The sequence below is a fragment of the Accipiter gentilis genome, chromosome 14, assembly GCF_929443795.1.
Source record: "Accipiter gentilis chromosome 14, bAccGen1.1, whole genome shotgun sequence".
NCBI classification, from domain to species: domain Eukaryota; kingdom Metazoa; phylum Chordata; class Aves; order Accipitriformes; family Accipitridae; genus Astur; species Astur gentilis.
The window spans coordinates 33,113,637-33,133,567 of NC_064893.1; the positions used below are offsets into that span (position 1 = coordinate 33,113,637).

General features: G+C 65.5%; 2 protein-coding genes across 2 annotated transcripts; both read right to left on the minus strand.

The window, feature by feature from the left end:
- Nucleotides 1–1,283: 1,283 nt before the first annotated feature.
- Nucleotides 1,284–2,749, minus strand: FOXS1 (forkhead box S1). Its single transcript, XM_049816638.1, has one exon. It carries the CDS (start codon nucleotides 2,671–2,673, stop codon nucleotides 1,333–1,335), a length of 1,341 nt encoding a protein of 446 aa, XP_049672595.1. The 5' UTR covers nucleotides 2,674–2,749; the 3' UTR covers nucleotides 1,284–1,332.
- Nucleotides 2,750–3,621: 872 nt separating this feature from the next.
- On the minus strand, nucleotides 3,622–19,155 carry DUSP15 (dual specificity phosphatase 15). Its single transcript, XM_049817098.1, has 18 exons — nucleotides 18,643–19,155; nucleotides 16,893–16,926; nucleotides 14,586–14,668; nucleotides 14,095–14,144; nucleotides 13,348–13,422; nucleotides 12,700–12,871; nucleotides 12,318–12,526; nucleotides 9,095–9,547; nucleotides 8,092–8,345; nucleotides 7,446–7,471; nucleotides 6,856–7,101; nucleotides 6,042–6,231; nucleotides 5,796–5,839; nucleotides 5,407–5,500; nucleotides 4,969–5,070; nucleotides 4,489–4,884; nucleotides 4,207–4,325; nucleotides 3,622–4,091 (listed from the first exon to the last, which is right to left on the minus strand). The coding sequence occupies exons 1-18, from the start codon at nucleotides 18,661–18,663 to the stop codon at nucleotides 3,951–3,953; spliced, it is 2,709 nt and encodes a 902-aa protein (XP_049673055.1). The 5' UTR covers nucleotides 18,664–19,155; the 3' UTR covers nucleotides 3,622–3,950.
- Between the last annotated feature and the right edge of the window lie 776 nt (nucleotides 19,156–19,931).

The window sequence follows — 19,931 nt, forward strand, 5'->3', positions numbered from 1 at the left end:
GGCCACGTTGCTCTGTCCCCGAGTGACGCCAGCTCTGCCCCTCGGTGCCAGCACGGCCCCTGAAGAGACCCCGGGACTGGCCGAGCTGGGGTCCTGGTGGTCTTGGGGGCTGGGGGGCTCTGCCGCAAACCTGCTCCCCACAGCGGTGCGGAGATCCCCCACCAGCCTGGCATCCTCCCACTGTGCCCACCCTGGGGCTGGCTGTGCCGTGGGGTCCGGGCATTACTGGTCCTGGGGTCCCCCCTGTCCCAGCCTGGGGTGGGCAGGTTGGGGACATGGGCACGGGCACAGCCCCCCGCTTTGCCAGCATCGCTCTGGCCCCGTTCCAGCGCTGCAGACGTGCTGGCCCGGGTGTCCCAGTGTGCCTGGGAAGGGGCTGGTGGCCAGGTCCCAGCCCGGGGCTGTGTGGGGACCCCCGCCTGCTCCGCTGTCCCCCGGCCCAGCCGGCCGGGGCAAGCCCCCCATGCCCAGCCCGGTGCCAGCAGCGGTGACTCAGCCGGTGCCTCCTCACCGGCAGCCGCCCGGCGTGATTCAGGTCGGAGGAATCTGCTTTCCTAGACCGTTCCCATCACAGCCGCAGCCCCTGGCACAGCCCGGCTCCAGGGGTTGCCCTGGCTTCGGGGTGTCTGCAGAGCCCTGGCGGGACCCCGGCCAGGCACCGGCACAGCCCCGAGCAGGGACAGAGAGGGGAGGGACCCCCGTCCCCACCAAAGCAGAGCACCCACACACTGTGCTACCTCCCCCACAACGTTTCTCTGGGGCCGTGCGTGTGTGTGAGCGGGGCCACCCGTTGAGGCTGGCGTTGGTTGTGCCATGCGTGGCACCCGGGGCGAAGCCAGGCATTTTGAGCGGTCCCAGGTGCAGGGAGGCAGCAGCAGGGCTCCGCGGGGGCTTGCTCCTGCCGCACCACGTCCCCCTGCCCTTCATGGACAAGATTCCCTCCTGCTACCCCGGGATGGGGCTTCAAGGGCTCCTGGCCCCGCGCTGCAGCAGGATCTTGTCCCCAGCATCTCCCAGGGATGCAGGACTTTGTCCCCAGCATCTCCCAGGGACGCAGGACCTGGACGCGGGTGCTCTGACCCTGGCCATGTCCCATCCCCCCGTAACCTCACAGGTCAGCCGGTGATCGCCGATGGAGGGGCCGGCGGGGATGGGGGCTGCGCCGGGTGGCCTCGGGGACGCGTGTCCCCCAGCCAGCACTGGGGCTGGGGCAGAGGGTCCCCAGCTCACCCCTGCCCACCCCGAGCGGGGCGCAGAGACCACAGAGGCAGCGTTGGGGAACGTGCTTTATTCGGTGCCGGGGCCGGCGGCGTCCCGGAGTGGACCAGTCCCTCACTCGAAGAAGAACATGCCGGGTGTCCGGTAGAGGCAAGGGGGCAGCCCCAGGGGGTAGCCGTTGCCGCCCTGCAGCGGGATCGCACCCCCCGGCCCCCATGGCTCCTTCTGCTCGCCCGCCCGCGGCCCCGCGGCCCCGAAGGGTGGCTGGCGAGGGGTGGCGGGGGCCGGGGGGGCCGCAGCCAGGAGATGCTCCAGCGCCGTGCCGCACGGCCGCTCCTTCACGCAGAAGCTCAGCGCCTGCACCCGGCACTGGTAGCTGCCGCCCAGCGCCTCGGGCCCCGACCGGCTGAAGGAGCCAAAAACGGGCAGGGGGGGCTGCGCGTAGCCCTCCCCTTCTAGGAAGCAGGACGGGGGGGGCTTGCCCGTGCCCAGGAGGGTACCGGGAAACGCGGGGGGAACCTGCCCAAAGGGCTGGCCTGGCCCCAGCCCGGGGGCGGCCGGCTCCTCGCCTTCCAGCTGCCCCGGGGGGCTGCCTGGGGGGGCCGGGGAGTCCTGCGGGGGGTCCCTGGGCTGGGAGGGCAGCAGGGTGGGCAGCAGGGCAGGGTGCGGTGCCGGGCGCTCGCCGGGCAGCGGGTACTGACCTGGCCGGGGCAGTTGCAGCGCCGCCGGGAGCCCCCCGAAGACAGTCTCCTTGGGCGGGCGGCTCTCCGGCGGGGCGAAGAACGGCCCCTTGGGCTGCGGCGCGTCCGGCAGGTACAGGCACGGCTGCCTGGCCTTGGGGAGTTGCCGCCGGGCGCAGGGTTCGGCGCACCCCGGCGCCCCGGCACCTTCGGGCAGCGCGGTGGGGCTCGGCAGGCGCCCCGTGGCCGGCGGCGAAGCGTAGCCCCCCTCCGCCTTCCCTTCCTCGGGCAGCGGGGCGGCTGGCTGCCCCTGCGCCCGGTGCCTGGGGGGCTTCCTGCGCCCCTCGTCCCCCTCGGTGCCCGGCACGTCCCGGAGGCCCCTCTTCCTGGTAAAGCGCCGTCGGCGCCGCAAGAAGCTGCCGTTCTCGAACATGTTGTAGCAGTCGGGGTCGAGCGTCCAGTAGTTGCCCTTGCCCGGCTTCTTGTCGTCGCGGGGCACCTTGACGAAGCACTCGTTAAGGGAGAGGTTGTGGCGGATGCTGTTCTGCCAGCCCTGCTTGTTCTCGCGGTAGAAGGTGAAGCGGCCCATGATGTAGCGGTAGATGCCGCTGAGCGTGATGCGCTTCTCGGGCGCGCTCTGGATGGCCATGGTGATGAGGGCGATGTAGCTGTAGGGTGGCTTGGTGGCCTCGGGGCTGGGGAAGGAGCCGCCGGCCGGCTCGGGGGCCGGCGGACCGCGAAGCGCCGTGTCGCCGACGGGGAGGTCCGGCTGCATCCTCCCGGCCAGCCGCAGCCCTCCCGTGCCGCCGCCGCTCCCGCTCTGCCGCACGGCCCCGGCACGGCCCCGTTAAAACCCGCCAGCGGCCCAACCTCCCGCGCCCGGCCGGCGAGGGGGCGGCGGGCCCCTCCTCTGCGGGGCCGCCCAGGGCGGAGCGGGGCTCTGCCGTCCAGCGCTGGTCCCTGCGGACGGACGGACGGACACGCCGCCAAGGCCTGCGGCCAGCAGCCGGCGGCCCTGGCGCTGGCACGGCCGCGGCCTCCCTGGGGCAGAGGCGGGCAGCGCTGGCCTCGGCCAAGTCCCGGGCATGGCCCCCGGCTCCCCCAGCCCCTCTTCCCACGGGAGGTTCCCACGACCTGGGTCTCATCCTGCCCTGCCCACGGTGCGCAGCTGGGCCTCGGCCAGGGATGGTGGGGGGCTGAGCGGGGCGCTGCCGGCGGAGCTGGGGCTGCTGACAGCCCTCGGTTCATCACCCACCCCCTGCCCACCCCAGCGTCTCGACCCCCCAGCCTGGGGTTGTGACCAGATCCCGTGCACCATCCCAGATCTCTGCTGCGTGCCAGGTCCCCACACCGTGCCCAGCCAAGATGTTGACTCCAGGGTGCAGCACGGCCCCCCAAACCCCAGGATCCCACTCATTCCGCTCACCAGGGGAAACTGAGGCACAGGCAGCGAGTCCCTTTAGGACAGGCTCCTGCATTGCCAGGTCAGCAGAGCAGCTAACGGGCACCTCACCGCTGCCCGCAGCCCCTGCCAAGGGGCCAGGACCCTGCACAGGACAGGTCTTGAGCCGGCACATAGGCAAGGGGGTCAGCTCATGCTGTCGCCTGCGGCTGGGGCTGAGCTGGCTTTGCCCACAGCGTGAGGCTCTGCCAGGGCTTGGCTCCCCCCAGCTGCCCGTGCCCCCCTCGGTCTGGCGCCAGCCCCTCACGCCGGAGCCAGCGGTACCGAAACACAACCTTTATTTCTAAGGTTCGCGAACGGCGAGTCCCGGCAGTGCAAGGCACGAGGACGGAGCTGGCTCTGCCCCGGCTTACCAAACAAGCACACAAAAATCCCACCTGGGTGGCTCCCGGGGAATAAATCCAGTGATCTGCGCAGGGACGGCGGCCGTCCGCCCACCCCGGCCAGTGCCCGCCCGTGTCCGGCCCCGCAGCGCCGAATGCCCCGTGCACACCGGCTCGGGGAACGTGGCCGGAGCGGGGCCATGGGGCGGCAGAGCATCCCGCTCCGAGGCTTCCTTGCGGCTGGTCTTTCCTCCTGCCTGTCCAGGCTCAGGGCTGGCAGAGCTGTTTGAGGACGCGGATAATGTGGCTGGAAGAACCAGGGGGGCAGGGCTGGGGGGAGTCGTGGAGCAGCATCGGCCCCATGCGCTGGGCGTGATGGAAGAGTTCCCGTGCGAACACCGGCTCCACCTGCGGAGGCATAGAGCCGACGGAGAACGGGCACGGGTCCGTGTGCCCCCCGACCGCGGTGGCCCTGGCTCCCAGCTCGGTGCCACCGCGAGCGCCAGCCCCGGTGCATACTCACGTGGGCCATGATGAGTTTCTGGAAGTGGTGCCCGGTGCTGGTGGGGTACTCCTCCCCGAAGCACAGGTGGATCTGGTACTGTGGCGTGGGCTGCCCGTGGCTCAGGTACCCCCGCAGCTCTGCAAGACACCGGCTCTGTCAGGGGACACGAGGTCCCCGCAGCCCCACAGCCCGCAGCAGCCGTGCCAGGGCAGGAGCTGACCCCGTTCCCGAGGGGACTGGGGTCTCCCGGGGCAGGGTCCAGCAGACCCCGTGCGCCCAGGACGGCAGGCGGGCACTTACGCTGCAGGAACTGCTGCGTGTCCAGCAGCTTGTAGGTCTTCTCCCTCTCCAGCTTGTTGGGCCAGTCCCTGTGCGGGGCCAGTGGCCCGTTCCAGTACACCCTGCCCTGGCACTGGCGCTTCATGAAGACCCCCTCGGGCGCTACCCACAGCAGCACACCGCGCTCCAGGTGGGGCAGGAGCCGTTCCAGCACGTCGGTCATGCCGGCCACCCGGCCACTGCTACCGAGCGCCCGCGGCGGGGGGAACTCGATCTGCTCCATGCAGGAGGGGCCGTAAAGGCGCTCGCTGTCGGCCGGCACGGCGCGGGAGGTGATGCGGCAGCCCTCGGCCGTGCGGGTGGTGACTTCCTTCACCAGCACGTCGCAGTAGTAGAGGCGGATGTGGAGCCAGCAGTCTGGGGAGAGGGGATGGTCAGCTCACGGGCAGCCCGGTCTGGGGGGGGCCACCCAGGGCACTGCCCGGCCAGCGCGGCTCCTACCTGAGTGGTTGACATCCTCCACAGGGAGGTAGGACGGGGGTCCGGGGAGGAGGTGGCCGTGGGGCGGGTTCCAGCCGTAGAAGACTCCCCTCACGTGGTACCCTGGGCCAGGGCAAGAGATGAGGTGGTAAAGGGACATGGGCAGCTGTCCCCGAGGGCTCCGGGGTGCTGTCCTGGCCCCAGCCCATGGGCCAGGTGGGCGGCAGGGTCCTTCCCACCGCTGCTGCTCGTTACTGGATCTCATTAAAGCTCCTAAGTGCATGATCAAGTGGCTTCGCTGGGGCAGGGAGGGAGTCCCCAGCCCCAGTCTCCATCCCCGTGGGCATTGCCTGCACAAGGGATGGTGCACGGGGCTGTGGAGAGCAGGGTTGCTCCCTCTAGGCAGCGTGTGCTCCCTGCCCCCAGCCCCATCCCGCTGCCAGGGACCCTCCTCCTCACCTCGCTCGGCTGGGTGGGCAGAGAGCAGGGGCAGCGGAGACACGTGGCACGTCTCCTTCTGGTTTTCATGATCCGGACTCTCCGCAGTGGTGCCCTGGGGAGGAGAGCGGCTGCGGTGAGGACCGAGGCGGGAGCGGGGAGTCCTGAGCCGGCTCCTGCCTCCGCCATGGACCCTGTGTGCCGGCGGATCCCCGGCCTGAGGCTGGCAGCTGCATGGCACAGGGGACCCGTAGCGATGCTCGAGGGAACCAGCTGCCCAGCGGGATGGACAGAGGCAGCGTGCAGGCAGGGGAACAGCCAGCGGAGGAGGGGGGATTTGGGGGTCCCACCTTCTCCAGCCCGCAGGCAGCTCCTGCGGCGGATGGCACGGGGCGGGGGGGCTGGCTCACCTGCTGATCCTCGCCGGCTGGGGACTGCGTGTCACCATCCTTCTCTGCAGAGAGCAAGGAAAACCAGATGACCCCCTGGGCAAACAGCAGGAACAGCCCCTGGGAAGGCGCCTGGCTGCCCAGGACATGCAGAGAGGACGAGGAGTGGGGAGGAGGGGTGATGTCCGCAGGACACGGGGCTCGTACAGGCACAGTGCATGCATCAGCCCCAAGTCTGGCGCAGGAGGAGGGATGGCAGGGATGTACCTGCATCCCGGGTGCCGTCGGACACGATCTGGTACACCTTGTAGGGCTCGGAGATGTCCAGCTGGCTTCGCTCGGGCACCTCCTGGAAGTCGGTGCTCTTGTTGAGGGCGCAGCGGAGACGCGTCTTCCAGGTGGAGGGGTCGGCCTTGTCTGTCCCCTCGTGGTACTTCCCCTTGTAGACGGCCCAAGCCTGTTGGGCAGAGGATGCCCTGCGCTGTGGGGGCAGCCTGTGTCCTGGCTCCCCGCTCCACTGTCCAAGGGGGCCCACTGGGGTACGAGTTCACTGGGGCTGGGTGGGGGGCAGTGGGGAGCCGGGGCTGTGTGTCCTGGGGGGCTGCAGAGAGATGGGTGGTGGGGTTCCTAGGGGTATGCACGGAGCCAGGCAATAGGGACGCTTGGGGGTGCGCACAGAGCCGGGGGCAGGGGGTTCTCAGGGGTGCTCATGGAGCCAAGTGGGGGGTCCTAGGGGTATGCACAGAGCTGGGCAGTGGGGAGGCCCAGGGGTGGGCACAGAGCTGGGCAGTGGGGAGGCCCGGGGGTGTGCACAGAGCTGGGCAGTGGGCAGCCCTAGGGGTGCACACGGAGCCGGGCGGGGGGGGTCCCGGGGGTGCGCACGGAGCCAAGTGGGGGTCCTAGGGGTGTGCACGGAGCTGGGCAGTGGGGAGCCCTGGGGGTGCACACGGAGCCAGGCGGGGGGATTCCGGGGGTGCGCACGGAGCCAAGTGGGGGTCCTAGGGGTGTGCACGGAGCCCGGCAAGAGGGAGCCCCGGGCGCGGTCACGGACCGGGCGGGGGTCCCGGGGAGCCCGGGGTACCTTGAAGAGCGCGGCGTCCTGCTGCTGCCGGTAGTCCTGCTTGGCCGCGTGTTTCCAGGGGATGCGGAAGAGCGTCCGGTGCCGGTTCTCCCAGCGCAGCCCCGGGTACCGGCCGCTGTCGATCTGGGCGATGAGCCACTCCTTCAGCCGCATGGGTGCCCCCGGCTCCGCCATCGCGGCCCCTCGCCCGGCCCGGCCGCCCCGAGGGAACGTGCCGGGGCGGTGAAAGCGAAAGCGCGGCTCCGGCTTTCACTTTCCTTTTCCCGCCCAACACCGCGGGCTCTGGCTCTGCCGCCAGGCAGGGGCGGGCGGGACACACGGGGCAACCCGCGGGAGAGGGGACGGGGCCACCCGTGGGAGAGGGGACACCCACCTGGCACCCACAGGAGAGGGGACGGGGCCACCCGTGGGAGAGGGGACACCCACCTGGCACCCACAGGAGAGGGGACGGGGCCACCCGTGGGAGAGGGGACACCCACCTGGCATCCACAGGAGAGGGGACGGGGCCACCCGTGGGAGAGGGGACACCCACCTGGCACCCACAGGAGAGGGGACGGGGCCACGCATGGGAGAGGGGACACCCACCTCACATCCACAGGAGACAGCACAGGGCAGCCTACAGGAGAGGGGATGGGGCCACCCAGCGGAGAGGGGACACCCACCTGGCACCCACAGGAAAGGGGACGGGGCCACCCGTGGGAGAGGGGACACCCACCTGGCACCCACAGGAGAGGGGACGGGGCCACCCGTGGGAGAGGGGACACCCACCTCACATCCACAGGAGAGGGGACAAGGCCACCCACGGGTGAGGGGACACCCACCTCACATCCACAGGAGAGGGGACGGGGCCACCCACGGGTGAGGGGCCACCCACCTGGCACCCACAGGAGACAGCACAGGGCAGCCTACAGGAGAGGGGACAGGCACCTCGCACCCATGGGAGAGGGGACAGGGCACCAGAAAGCACAGGGGGCTTCGCTGCACCCCTCCTGGATGCCCCCCCTCAGACTTTCAGGGCTCCCACACACTCCCTGCAGGGGACAAGGGACCCTCCTCTCCCGTCCTCCTGCTTTGGGGACCAGGACACCTCCCTGCCCAGGGCCTGCGTACCCTCCTGGGACCCGCACCTCAGCCCACGGGTGCGGGGAGGTGCGGGAACAGGCACGGGCTTTCCAGGTTGGTGTGAGCAGTGACGTTGCCCCATCTCTCGAATCTCTCCTTCGCTCCAACACTCACATCTGCCTTGCGGGGCTCCGGGTGCTGAGTCGAATGGGAACCAGGTGGGAAGGCCCGAGATGAGCTGTGCCAAGGGCTGCCGGGGACCGGTGAAGGAGCCTGACTCATCCCGCGCCCGCGCCAGCTCCCTGCTGGCCCAGGGGTTCCAGGCAGAAGCCGTCCCTGCAGAGGAGACCCCAGTGCCTGTGGTCATGGCTCTTCTGGGCACCAGCCTTCCCACGCCTCGGGAAATGGCTTCCCGCACCTGCACTGCTCTGCGGGGAGGTGGGTGCTTGTGTTGGTGCACACGTGGGTGAGACGGACGTCAGCACCGGGAGAGGGCTGGGCCCAGCACAGGGTCCCAGACAGCCCTTTCGCTCCTGGATGGCTCCTGAGCATCCTTCCTCAATGCCACGGCTACCAGGAGGGTCTGTCCCTCTCTCCTTCCAGTGAGGAGCCCAGCTCAGCTGTCCTTCCAGGAGGAAGAAGGATTTCACCTCATGTAGGGCAGGGATGGAGCTGGCTGGTACCAAACACTGCCCGGCTGCCCTTGCACAGGGCTGTGCTGGAGCAGGGCTGGTGTTGCGACCCCCCCACCCATCCCACCAGCAGGGCACAGGCTGGGTGAGCTTTGCCCTCTGGTCTCACTGGTACGCCCTGGGGTGACCAGCGGTGTCAGCTCCTCCATCACCGCTGCAGAGTCACATGTTGCTGTGTGGGGAAACCCAGCTCTCGCACCCAGCCCGCAGCCCACCAGGTCTCCTTTTGCAGCCCGCTGGGTTTCCTTTCCAGCTCTGAGTCAGAGAAAGTCACCTCTCTCGGGGAGGAGAGATGAAGCTCCCAAGAGCTGGCAAGCTGCTCGGGGCTGCGAAGCCTCGAAATGAATAAGCAGCGACACAGCACCCAGCCCTGGGCTTTTCCAAAGGACATGGGGACGGGGGCTCGGCCGCGTGGCACAGCGGGCACACGGGGCCATGCAGGTGTCTACAAGCCAGGCACGCTGGCAGGGATTTGCTTTCCTTACTGAGCCTGTCCGTGGCCCCTTTGCTGCAGAGCAAAGCCCACCCGCCCCACCTGCGCCCGCTCGGGGTGCGGGGCCGCAGCTAACCGGGGTCTGCCTGCGGCGCGGCTCTCCCTGCCTGGGAGGAGGAGGAGGTGGTGATGCCAGCACTGTGGCTCGGAGTGCCAAGAGCTGAGGGAGTCCCGGTTTAAGGAGGGGGAGACGGGTGGCATGTAGGACACCCCTGGCCCAGCCAGCGTTGGGCCATGCTCGCCCTCGCCCTGGCAGCCCGCGGCCATCCCGCTCGGTGCTGCCGTAGCCGGGCTGGCAGCCCGCCGCGCTCGGGGCAGCGCAGGAAGCCGCTCTGCTCTCAGCACCACCCCAGCGAGAAGGGGATTTCCAGCCGGCTGCGCCTTTGCTGGGGCAGCACCCTGGCCATCCCTGAGACCCTTGTCCAGCCAAGCCATGGGCTGTGTTCTGGGAAAAGGGTCCGGGACTGACAGATGGAGAACCCACACCTCCCCTTTCTGCTTTGGGAAGCGGGGTGATGGCAAGGGGTCATTGCACAGCCTCTCTCAACAGCTTGCGCAGATTACGTCCAAGGCCGGGAGATGATTGTAGCCGCCAGCTCGTTAGCCAGCTCCAGCCCAACAGGATAAGCCTTTATCAGCCAGGGATTTCATCTTGTGTGACAGCCGCGAGGTGACGTGCAGGGCCCGTGGGACCCTCAGGATCTAATTACCCCGGCATCAGCGAAGACGCTCAAGAGCCAGTTTCCCTGCTGTGCTGCTCCCTGTGCAGGGAAGGCGAAGCTGCTTAACCCTTAAACTTTTCATGCTAAAATGAGCTTCAAAAGGAGTCAAACATTAACTCGCAGCTAACCCTGCCCTCGCCTGGGTTTTTCCAGTTGTGCAAACCAGATCTGCCAGAATAAATACATTTTTATGTGCCGCAGAGCTGGGCTGGAGGTGCCGTTGCTCAGTGTTTGGCCTCGCCGTGGGTTTACAGTGTGAACAGGGGAACCTTGGCTGCAAACACCTCAGCACACAACGTGACGCTGCATGGGACCGACGGGAGGGTGCAGCCATGCACGAGGCACATATCCATCCTGGGTCCGTGGTCATGGTGTGCGGGACCACCACTCTCCTGGGTGCTGAGGGGCCAAAGGGTGCTGGAGAGCCCTGGCCTGGGGGCACGGGAGAGCTGGGAGGAGAGGGAGGACCCCATGGTGGAGGGTGCAGGAGCAGTGGAGGATGGAGTAACCCCTGGTTACTCCGTGGGGTCAGCGTCTATGCGGCAAGGCGGGAGTTGGGGTCCCAGCCTGCCTAGGTGACCCCAAGGCAACACCCGGACCGGCAGGCAGGTGCTGGCAGCAGCGAGGAACCACAGCCCCGAAGCTCTGTGGAAGTGAAACAGGAGCGGGTGTGCGAGTCCTGCTGAGGGGCTGCTTACACAGGAACCTCCAGGCTCCCAGGAGCTGCAGCTGCTGCAGCCCCCTCCTAAATTACCCTCATGTAAATGAAAAGGGAGGCTTAGGGTGCCAAAAGGTGGAGCATGGCATGGTACACCAGCCCAGGGCAGCGGGTATAACACCATCTCAGCCACCAGCCCCTCCTGTCCCTGCCGCTTCGCGCACTCCTTGCAGCACCCGCGGCGCGGGGGGCCTGGCACTGCCCAAGCACCGGCATGGCGCACACCAAGGGACCCTTGGGACGCCCAGACAGCTGCTCACCTTCAGCCACAGCTGCCACATAAGGGTAAATGAGCGACTATTAATTACTGGTGGGCATGCTGATGTCTCCTGGAAGCAGCCAGGGCAGAGGCAGTCCCTGCTCCCCGGGAAGTTCCTTCACTCTGGGACCCCATGCCTGGCACCCCATAACATGCAGAGCTGGAAACCTTCCTGCAGGCACCTGTACCTGTCCCCGTCTGGCTACTGGGGGACACTCTGTGTCGTGAGAGAGGGTTGGCAGGGATGAGGGGGACCCCAGAACCACACTCGGGCTCCCAGCAGGGGAGATGCTGATGACCCAGCTGGGCATCCCCAGCATTTTCCCCACCTGGCGCTCTGCCCCAGGGAAAGCTGTGGATAGGACAGCTCTTGGGAGGAGCTGGGGCTTGTGGTTCTCAGCTGGTGCCAAGCTCCCAGTGCTCCCAGCAGCCGGAGCCGGCAGTCTCCTGCACCCGGTGCTCCCGGACCTGGTGAGTGGAGAGGCTGCAGTGAAACAGGCTTCGCATGAGTGCCCACCACCTGCTGCCTGACCTCTCCTGGAGCAGACCCTGACCCCGCAGAGAGCCCTGCCATGCCACCCAGGTTTGTGGCCTCTCTTGTAACCTTCCCCCAGCCCACTTCTTCCCCAGTCCTCCCTGGGCTGCAGAGAGCAGCCAGCAGCAGCCTCCAGACCCACCCCACGCCAGGACCTTCCTCCCCAGCATCCCCCTCCTGATCCGGTCATCGCAGGGGAGTCGGACTGCACCCCGGGCAGACTGTGGAGAATAGGTGTTTATTACTTGGGGGACATAGAAAGTCTTTAAGCAAAATGGCTTAAGGCTCTGGTTTAGTGAGGTCTGGCCAAGTTAAACGCTTAGGTCCCACCTTTTAAAGATTGTGCCCTGGGATGGGTGGGAATGGGGTGCAATGGATTCCTAAAGCTACAGTGCTCGCTCAGGGCTTGTGCTTGGCTGGGCTAGAGCTGGACCCTTGCCTCGGAGCCGGTGTGGTGGCATTGCCTGCTAATGCACCCGTGTGTTCCAGCTCCGCAGCCACCTCGGCTCTGGGACCTTGTGCTGCTGGTGGGAAAACCGCTCCGAGGGGAGAGCCGGCTCTCCTGTACCCTGTGCACCCCGAGGACCGTGCAGCAGGTACCCAAGCGCTAAAGCTGCTGCCGGCATCACCTGGGTGCTGGCCCCACGGCAGGAGAGATCCCCTCTGTCGCTCTGCCCCGAGCAGGAGCCTGCAGTGACCTGAGGGGCAGAGACCTGCGCCTTTCACCAGGTGTCCCTAATACACTGGATACGAAGAGGCTGAGCCCACCGAGCGCTGCAGAGCCCGGCAGTGCATGCGAATCCCTCCCCGAGAGCTGAGAGCTGGGACAGAGAATGGCACGCTCACACCCCAGAAGAGAAGAAGGAGCTGAGCTTGGTACGTCTCCCTTGCAAAGTGTTCCCCCAGCCTGCTGTGCTGCGGCTCCTTCGTCTCTCCCAGGCTGTTGGGTGATTCTTGCTGCTCTCCCTTGGCTGGGGTCACTTCAGACAAGCCGGGATGCAGGAGAACGTCCTCTTCACCCGCAGCAGGAAGGGAGTCGTGGTCCTGATGTCTCTGGCTCTTGGGACCAGTCCTTGCCGAGGTCCCTCCGTCCTGGACGGTCCTCCTCTCCCTGCCGGCAGCAAGGCCTTTATTTCCTCCTCGTCGTTGAAAGGTGATGTCCCGTACCTCTGCTTCAGGTGCCTGCGGACCTGGGGAAGGAGGGGGAAGCAAACTAAGGTGCCTGTTTCCAACAGCAGGTCCAAGCCTGCTAGCAAGGGGAGCGGAGAATCAACCTGATCCCCTGAGGACCCGTCCTTGCTCTGAGACCCGTGAGCAGGCTCAGCTATGGAGCAAGAGGATGGGTGGCAGAGGCTGGTCCCACCTTGCGGGCTGCACCACCGCCGAACTCAGCCAGCTGCTGCCTGAAGCCGGGATTGGGGTTGGCGACGGGCCGGACGGTTCGGACGGCCTCCAGCACCTCCTGGCAGCTCAGCTCCGTGACGGCCATGACGTAGGCGACAACCACAGTGGTACTGCGGGAGATGCCGGCAAGGCTGGCAAGGGAAAGGGCAGAAATGCTGCTGTCGGCGGTGCACCCTGACCTCATGCTTGCCCCTTCCTCCACCCCTGCGCTTCAGCTATTTCGGTTCCTCTTCTCCGAGAACTTGCTCTCCGGGAGGCCTGAGCCCTTCCAAGGTCCTCTCCATCAGTGCCTATAAATACCCACTCCTCCCTGGGGAAGCGAGAGCAGCGGCCGCTGCCTGGCCGCCTGCCCCAAACCCCACTCTTCCCACTCGCTCAGCTGCAGCAAAAAGCTGCCCCGTCTCCAGGGCTGCCTGGATCCCGCTGGGTTTGAGTCACAAGCCGCAGCCAAGGGTGGATCCTGGGTGTATCTGTGGGCACGGAGCCCTCTGGCACAGGCTGGCTTTGATCAGGGGTCTGCAGCCAAAGCGGGGGCCTGGGGGCTGGATCTTTTCTTCTCTGGTCTGCTGGGGGGACATGGCATCAGGCACGGGGAAAGAAGTGTTACCAGTGGACGAGGCAGTTCCCTCCGTGCAGGCGACACTGGTGGATAAAACTGATGCATTCCTTGAAGTGCCTCTTGCTAGCAGGAAAAATAAACCAGACAGAATAAGAACTTCAGGGACAGAACAGGATTTTTAGGCTGCAGGCAGAGCAGCCCTCTGCATTTGAGGATGAAGCATTAACATAAACTGCCCGCTGCTTTACAGGCTGAGACCTGAGCAGCTCACTGCTGTTGTTTCCCAAGGGAAGGCGCATGGGCCAGCTCATGCTGTGCTGGGGATGGGAGCGGGTGCCGCTGTGCTGGGACGTGTGGGGCTGCCCGGCTGCCCTGGGACTCGTGTGCCTTGTGCTGGGGCAGCAGGAGCTTGGCTGCTCACGCTTCCAGCCGTGCTGGTGCCCTTGGCCGGCTCCACACCCCTTACCTGCTCTTCCTCTCTTCCCCCCCTCCAGGCACCTCTCAGGGGGATGCTCACTTCTCCTCTCCATCAGTGCTACCGAGCGGCTGCCCCTCACCTCTCCCCAGGGCTGGGACCTGCTCCCCAGCAGTTACTGAGCTGGGATGCTCGCAGGGTCCAGAGGTGAGCCCCAGCACTGGGGCATCGTGCCTCCAGCCTATGGGTCGCTGCGCTTGAGGAGCTGGAGGCAGCACCTCAAGGGCTCGGGGTGCTGTGAGCCCTCACCCCTGTTCGCCCTGCAGACCCCAGCCCTCCCGTGTGCCCCGAGCCGGCTCCGGCCTCCCTGGGGTACTCACATGTTGGCCTCAGGGGTGTCGGGCAGGGGGATGCGGAGGTAGGTAATGTCCTGGAAGACACAAAAGGAAGAGGGGGCACTCGGGCGCTGTGGTCGGGGTGTCACACGTGCATGCAGCCGGTCTGGCAGCACCTTTGCTCCTTGCCCCAGTGCCGCCTGCGGGGCTTCGCTCCCCCAACACAGCATCCCCCTGTGTGGGGACGGGGCCACTCTCTCCCTTGGCAAGGGGAGGGCAGCGGGGGACAGGCGGCTTATGGGAGGAAGTGGGAAACAAGATGAGGCTGGAGAGCTGGAAAGTGTTTTCCATTAGCATTCAAGGCCAGGTTATAGTCACAAGACAGCCAGTTTCCCATGCCACGGGGGCTGCCCAGCTCCTCTGGGACCACTGACCGGGGAGAGCCGTATGTGCTGTGGGATGCTCAGAGGGGGAAGGGAGATGCTGCAGCATAAGCTGCAGAGATCTACACAGTGGCGCCTGGCACGGGACCCTACCTGCAGCAAGGGCTGGGGAGATTCATGGATTGAAACGATGTGGGTGATCTTGTTCCGACTTAGCTGCTCCAGGTCTTTGGCATCTAAAGGATAAAACTAGATATTAGCACGTATTAATTTCTTACCCTTCTCTTCCCACAAGTGCATCTGCCGTGCTCCTGCAGACAGACACCATGCAAAGCCATGCATCACCCCCCCCACGTGCAGCAGCACAGACATGGGCAAATACACAAATGCACCCTGGAAATCTGGAACGCAAACCCCGTGATGCCAAACCAGAGACCTCCTCCCTCCGAAGGCACTTGACCTTGCTGCTTGTGCTGGGGTCAGCATTCACATCTGCATGGAAAAACTCCCTCTTTTGCAAGCAGGCAGCTTCCCGCCTGCCTGTACTTGCCCCCAGCTTGGGGAGGAGAAGCACGCTCTGCCTGCACCTCCCTGGTGCAAACACACACATAGCAATGGGACTTAACCGCAGCCTGAGGGATCTGCTTTATCTTGTGAACTACAGAAGTGGAGCTGCAGCAATTTGTATCAACCCTGAGTTTGGCTCAGTCTGAGCTCCCCTTTAGCACCCAAGGGGGCTGTGGAAAACACCTGAAGGGCAATTCGCAGCGCTCTACATGTATCCTCTGCAATTGCACGCACAGAAACCAGGTATCCTCGGCTTTCTGAGGTAATGACCTGCTTCTCACTAATGCTTCAGCATCCCTGGCCGTGATCCTGGTCATTGGTTCAGCGCAGCGGTTGTTACGCTGGGAGGGGAGCGTGATTGTCTTGCTGGCTGAGCAGCTTTGTAGCCATCTCCCTTCATGCCACGACCAGCGGATGCTGCACAAGCTGCCGGAGAGGAGGAGTAACATTTTCCCATCTCGTTGCTTTGGGTTTCTAAGCTTTCACATGGTGTAAAACCTTGGCTCGGGAATCTAGACCGCAATGTGCTAATGGCATGATGTGAATTTTAATAGGAGGGAGTCTCGAGAGAGATGCTCTGCAGGCGAGCCGTGCCATGTGCCAGTGGGGAGGGAGGTGGGATCCCTCGTGGGAACCCGTACAGCACCCGCCACTTTCCCACCTGCCTCGGGCAGGCAGAGTGACAGCAATTAGTGACACCGGCATGGAGGCTTACAGCGGCTGGGAAAGCTTTCAGATGGAGAAAATATCTCTGTGGGCAGACAGACCTTAACGTAGCAGGCCTGAAATCTCTGTTGTCACCCTGGATTGCTTGGTAGAGCGATGCTCAGGTGGCAGCAGGCCAAGACCCCACATCAGTGGTTACTCGCAGGAACCCCCGTGACGAACCTGGGAGCCGGGTACCCTTGCCCCTCTGCTCCCAGCAAGCCACAGCCCCCCCCCAGCCCACCCCAAGGTGCTCCATGGGGCGCAGGGAGCACAGGGCTGCCACTCAGGCTCCAATGACATTTTCTTACCAATTCACACCAGTGGCTTGAAACCTTCTCAGCACTTACAGCCAGAATCAAGCTGCCAAAAGAGCCATTAGGGAGGCAGGAGCACCAATAAATGCCAGTTTGTCATGGCAGATGCCAGTACTTGGTCATGAATTGTCCTCTGACAATGAAAACCCCTTAAAATAGTGAATTGGTGTGAGAATTTCTCTCTGCCTCTGAGAGAAATTCCCTCCTGAGGGTGGGCAGCCCTCTCCTGCATCTCCTACAGCTGTAAAACTGAGGTGCATCACCCTGAGCAGCTCCGGTCCTGCTCCTTCACGCTGCTGTGGCACCACCAGCTCCTCCGCTCCTGGCACGGGATCCATGCCAGCTTGAGCACATGGCACAGCCCACCCCGGCAGGTGAACTCCCACAGGACTCGGGAGAGGTTTGAAAGCAAAGCCTGGCTTGCCCTTTGCCGTCCCACGTGCTCCCATCCCCTCCTAGCCTGCCCAGCTCGCTGATTCACGCAGGGCAAGTGGGACGGGGGGTCCCGGCTGCGAGGGCTTCCCGGACCCAGCCGGTGGTGTCATGTCAGGGGTACATCTCGCTGGGCACCGCTGGGACCTTTCCTGGTGAGACCACGTCCCCCCCCTCAGCCCCTTCCCCGCTGTGTGTCCCGAGACCTCAGGGCAGCCGTTAAATAAGGAAACCAAAGCAAAGGCAGAGGGTTTCTGCCTGGCGTTTCCCCCTGGTGCCCCCACTCTCGCTGCTGCCAACACAAACCGAGCGGCAGAGCGGAGCGTGTGGTGGGCGCTGGCAGGGCATCGGGCAGCGTTTGCAGGCGGGGAGGGACGAACTCAAGCAAGCCCAGCTCCCCGGCTGGAGGACATCTCTGCGGTGGCGGGGCTCCGCTTACCGATGAAGTTCCCAAGATAGAGGCCAGGGAGGATCTGCGGGACACAAGGAGAAGTGGCAGCGTGAGCAGCAGCCTTGTGCTGTGGTACCCGCCATGCCGGCATCCCCCATGGAAAGCAGTGACCTCGGCCAAAGTTCTGCCATTAATGTGACCGTCACCAGCCCCAAGGCAGGAGTGGTGCTGGTGCAGCTGAACCTGCACACTCCTGGGGCTGCTGCTGCTTTGGCATCCAGCACGTAGAGCTGGGTGTAAGCCCCGGCACCCCAACCTGCGCAACCACCCGGCGCTGCACCCTCACGGACGCTGGGAGTTGGCCACGGCTTTTTTATTGCTCCTTTTGCTTATTATGAATAAATTCTTTGTCGGAGCCTATTATCTGAGCTCAGCAAACTACATACGCCTCCATACAGCCTTGGACTAGACCCATGGCCTGCGGATGTCCTGTTGTCCGAGGGATGGGGAAGCAACAGGCACAGAGGAGCCTGGGGGGGATGCAGTGGTCCCTCTCCCAGCCCCAAGCTCTGCTCATGTCGCCTTGAGCTGCAGGGAGCCCATTTCTAACAGTCCAGGAACAGATAGCTCTGGACACCGTGTCTTCATGTTATTTTCCTTGTGAAATTCCACTTCTCGTGATGAAAAGATAATTACTTGACATTGCCTCTGTTAATAGCACTGCAGATGCAGAAGCAGGATATCTTGCATCCCTTATTACCCAGAGCTATTTTATATTTTCCCTCTCTCCCAGCCTGGGCAGCGAGGCTTCCTGGGCTGTTCACCCCCGTGTCCATCCAGTTCCCCTCCAGCTTCTCCCTGCTGTGACGTTTGGTGCCCAGGACCTGGGCAGGTGGAGGTGATTTCCACTAGCACAGCTCACAGTCATCTCACTGCCCACGTTTGGAAACATTTCTCTTGGCTGAACAGCTTCGGGAGGTTTTTTTTTTTTATGATTCCTAAGATTTTAGATCAATTTTCTATCGACAGGGTGCCTTTAACTTGCAGCTGCGGCAGCGAGAGGAGCGGGTAGGAGAGCGCCAGTTAGCAAGGGCAGCTCCCAAGGGCAGGACACGGAGCCATGAATAACGGCACATTCCCGTCCCCAGCACCCTTCTGACCCACTCCTCGCTGGAGAAAACGGGGCAGTAGAGCCCCGTCTGCAGCTCTGGGCACTTCCCCAGATAACGAGCAATTAAGGGGGGGGGTGGTGTTTAAAGCTTAGGACCTGGAGATTCTTGCAGGAAGATGTATCTGTTCAGCTGTGACACGGAGAAGCTCAAACAACCATAAAATAATGCCCGTCCCCCCCACCCAGTGATGCTGAGCCCCACGCGCAGCCCGGCCCCACTGAGCGGGGGGGTGCGGGACCGCTGGGCTTGGGGTCGCACAGGGCTCCCGGTGCGTGCTCAGGAGCTGGTGCCTGGGGTTTAAAGACATTGGGAAAGATTCCACCCTTCCCTCGGAGGGGGCTCGCTGTCACTCCTGCCCTCCACACCCCCCGGGCAGCTGTCGGGACGAGCCCCGGCTGCCGGCTGGCGCAGCATCCCTGCCTGCATCTCCTCTGATTTCGCTCCACCAGCAGGTAAACAAGCTGCCTGACGGCCGAGCCCTGTGCCGGATCCGGTGCCAGCAGGTGAAACGCGGCTTGGCGTGGCAGAGCGAGCCGCCAGGCGAGCGTCTCCCACCTCCAGCGCCGGCACAAGCCACCCTGGCATGGCCGGCCCTGCAGAGCAGCCGCCCCAGTGCTCCCCATTACCTGGCTCATGCCGTTTCCCATGGCCGGCAGCGGGCGCCGCGGGGGGAGACGGGGCGCGGGTGTCCTTGTCCCCAATGCTGCCGTCCTCCCCGTCCCCAGGCACAGCCGCCGTCCCCGCTCCGGACGCTTCCCGGTCAGGTTTCCGTCATGAAGAGCTTGGGTCCCCCGGGATCGCTGCCCGTGGCGGGCAGGTTCGTTCCCAGCACGGTGAGGCCGAGCTGGTGGCGGCCGTGCCGGGGCGCAGAGGGGACCTCGGCCGCCGTCCTCCACGGCTTTTGCCGAGGCCTTCCCTGGCTGCTCCGGCGGTGCCGCGCACCGGCTGCTGCTCTCGCCTGGAGCAGACAAAGGAGGAGAAACTCCCCCTCTGCGCCGTGGCGTGGGAGCGTGGGGGCCGCGCTGGCTGCCGCCTGTCGCCGCTGCCCGCCGCGGCCGCACAAGGCTGCAGTGTTGGGAGAAGAACAAAACCTTTGTCCCGCTCCATCAAGGAAGGTCTGTGCGGCCACGCGGCGAAGCGCCCGGCCGCATGCCCACTCCTGCCTGCGCCATGCCCGTCCTTGCCTGCGCCATGCCCACCCTTGCCTGCGCCATGCCCACCCCTGCCTGCGCCATGCCCGTCCTTGCCTGCGCCATGCCTTTCCCTGCCTGCGCCCACCGCAGGGTGGGCAAGACCCCGGCCCCCCACACCTCAGGGCTGCCCACAGCGTGCCCACCTGCAGGCAGGTGACACAGCATACCTGCCCTGCCTGGGGGGGGGGGGGGGGGAATGGGATCTGCGTGGGTTTCCCCGGGGGGGCTCTGCAGGGCAGCTGGCTCGGGCAGTGCTGGTGGGTCCCGTCAGCCGTGGGCAGGGGTCCGGTGGGTGAGGGCTCACCCGCTGCCTGTCACCCACCACCCCCCCCCCCCCCCCCCCCCCCCCCCAGTGACATCCTGGGCTGGATTTTAGAACTTTTTAGATCTGTTTGCTGTCCCCCTCTGCCACCGGCCCCAGTAGCTGGGTGCATCATACTGGGCCGCTGCTGGGCTCACTGGGACTGGGGAAAGGCTGGTCGCCGTCCCTGCCCAGCAGCGGTCAGGGGCTGGGGGACCCCCACCCCCCCCCCCCACTTTGCGCCCTGTGGGGTGACACGCCGTGGCCCTGCACGGGGTGGGGGACCTGGGGGCACAGGGCAGGGGGACACGGGGTGGGGAGTGGGGGACTTACAGGGCATGGGGGGCATGGGGTGGGGGACGTGGGGGGGCACCGGGCAGGGGGACGCGGGGAGGGAGGGGGGGCACGGGGCAGGGGACCT

Bases quoted from the DNA above. Each gene is read 5' to 3' on its own strand.
- FOXS1 (XM_049816638.1), bottom strand. From the start codon at position 2,673: ATGCAGCCGGACCTCCCCGTCGGCGACACGGCGCTTCGCGGTCCGCCG.
- DUSP15 (XM_049817098.1), bottom strand. From the start codon at position 18,663: ATGGGAAACGGCATGAGCCAG. The intron at 5,501-5,795 runs GTGAGCCAGCCC...TCTCCTCCCCAG, and splicing joins CAGCCGGCGAGGATCAGCAG to GGCACCACTGCGGAGAGTCC. The intron at 5,071-5,406 runs GTGAGGAGGAGG...GCCCTGGCCCAG, and splicing joins TGCCCACCCAGCCGAGCGAG to GGTACCACGTGAGGGGAGTC.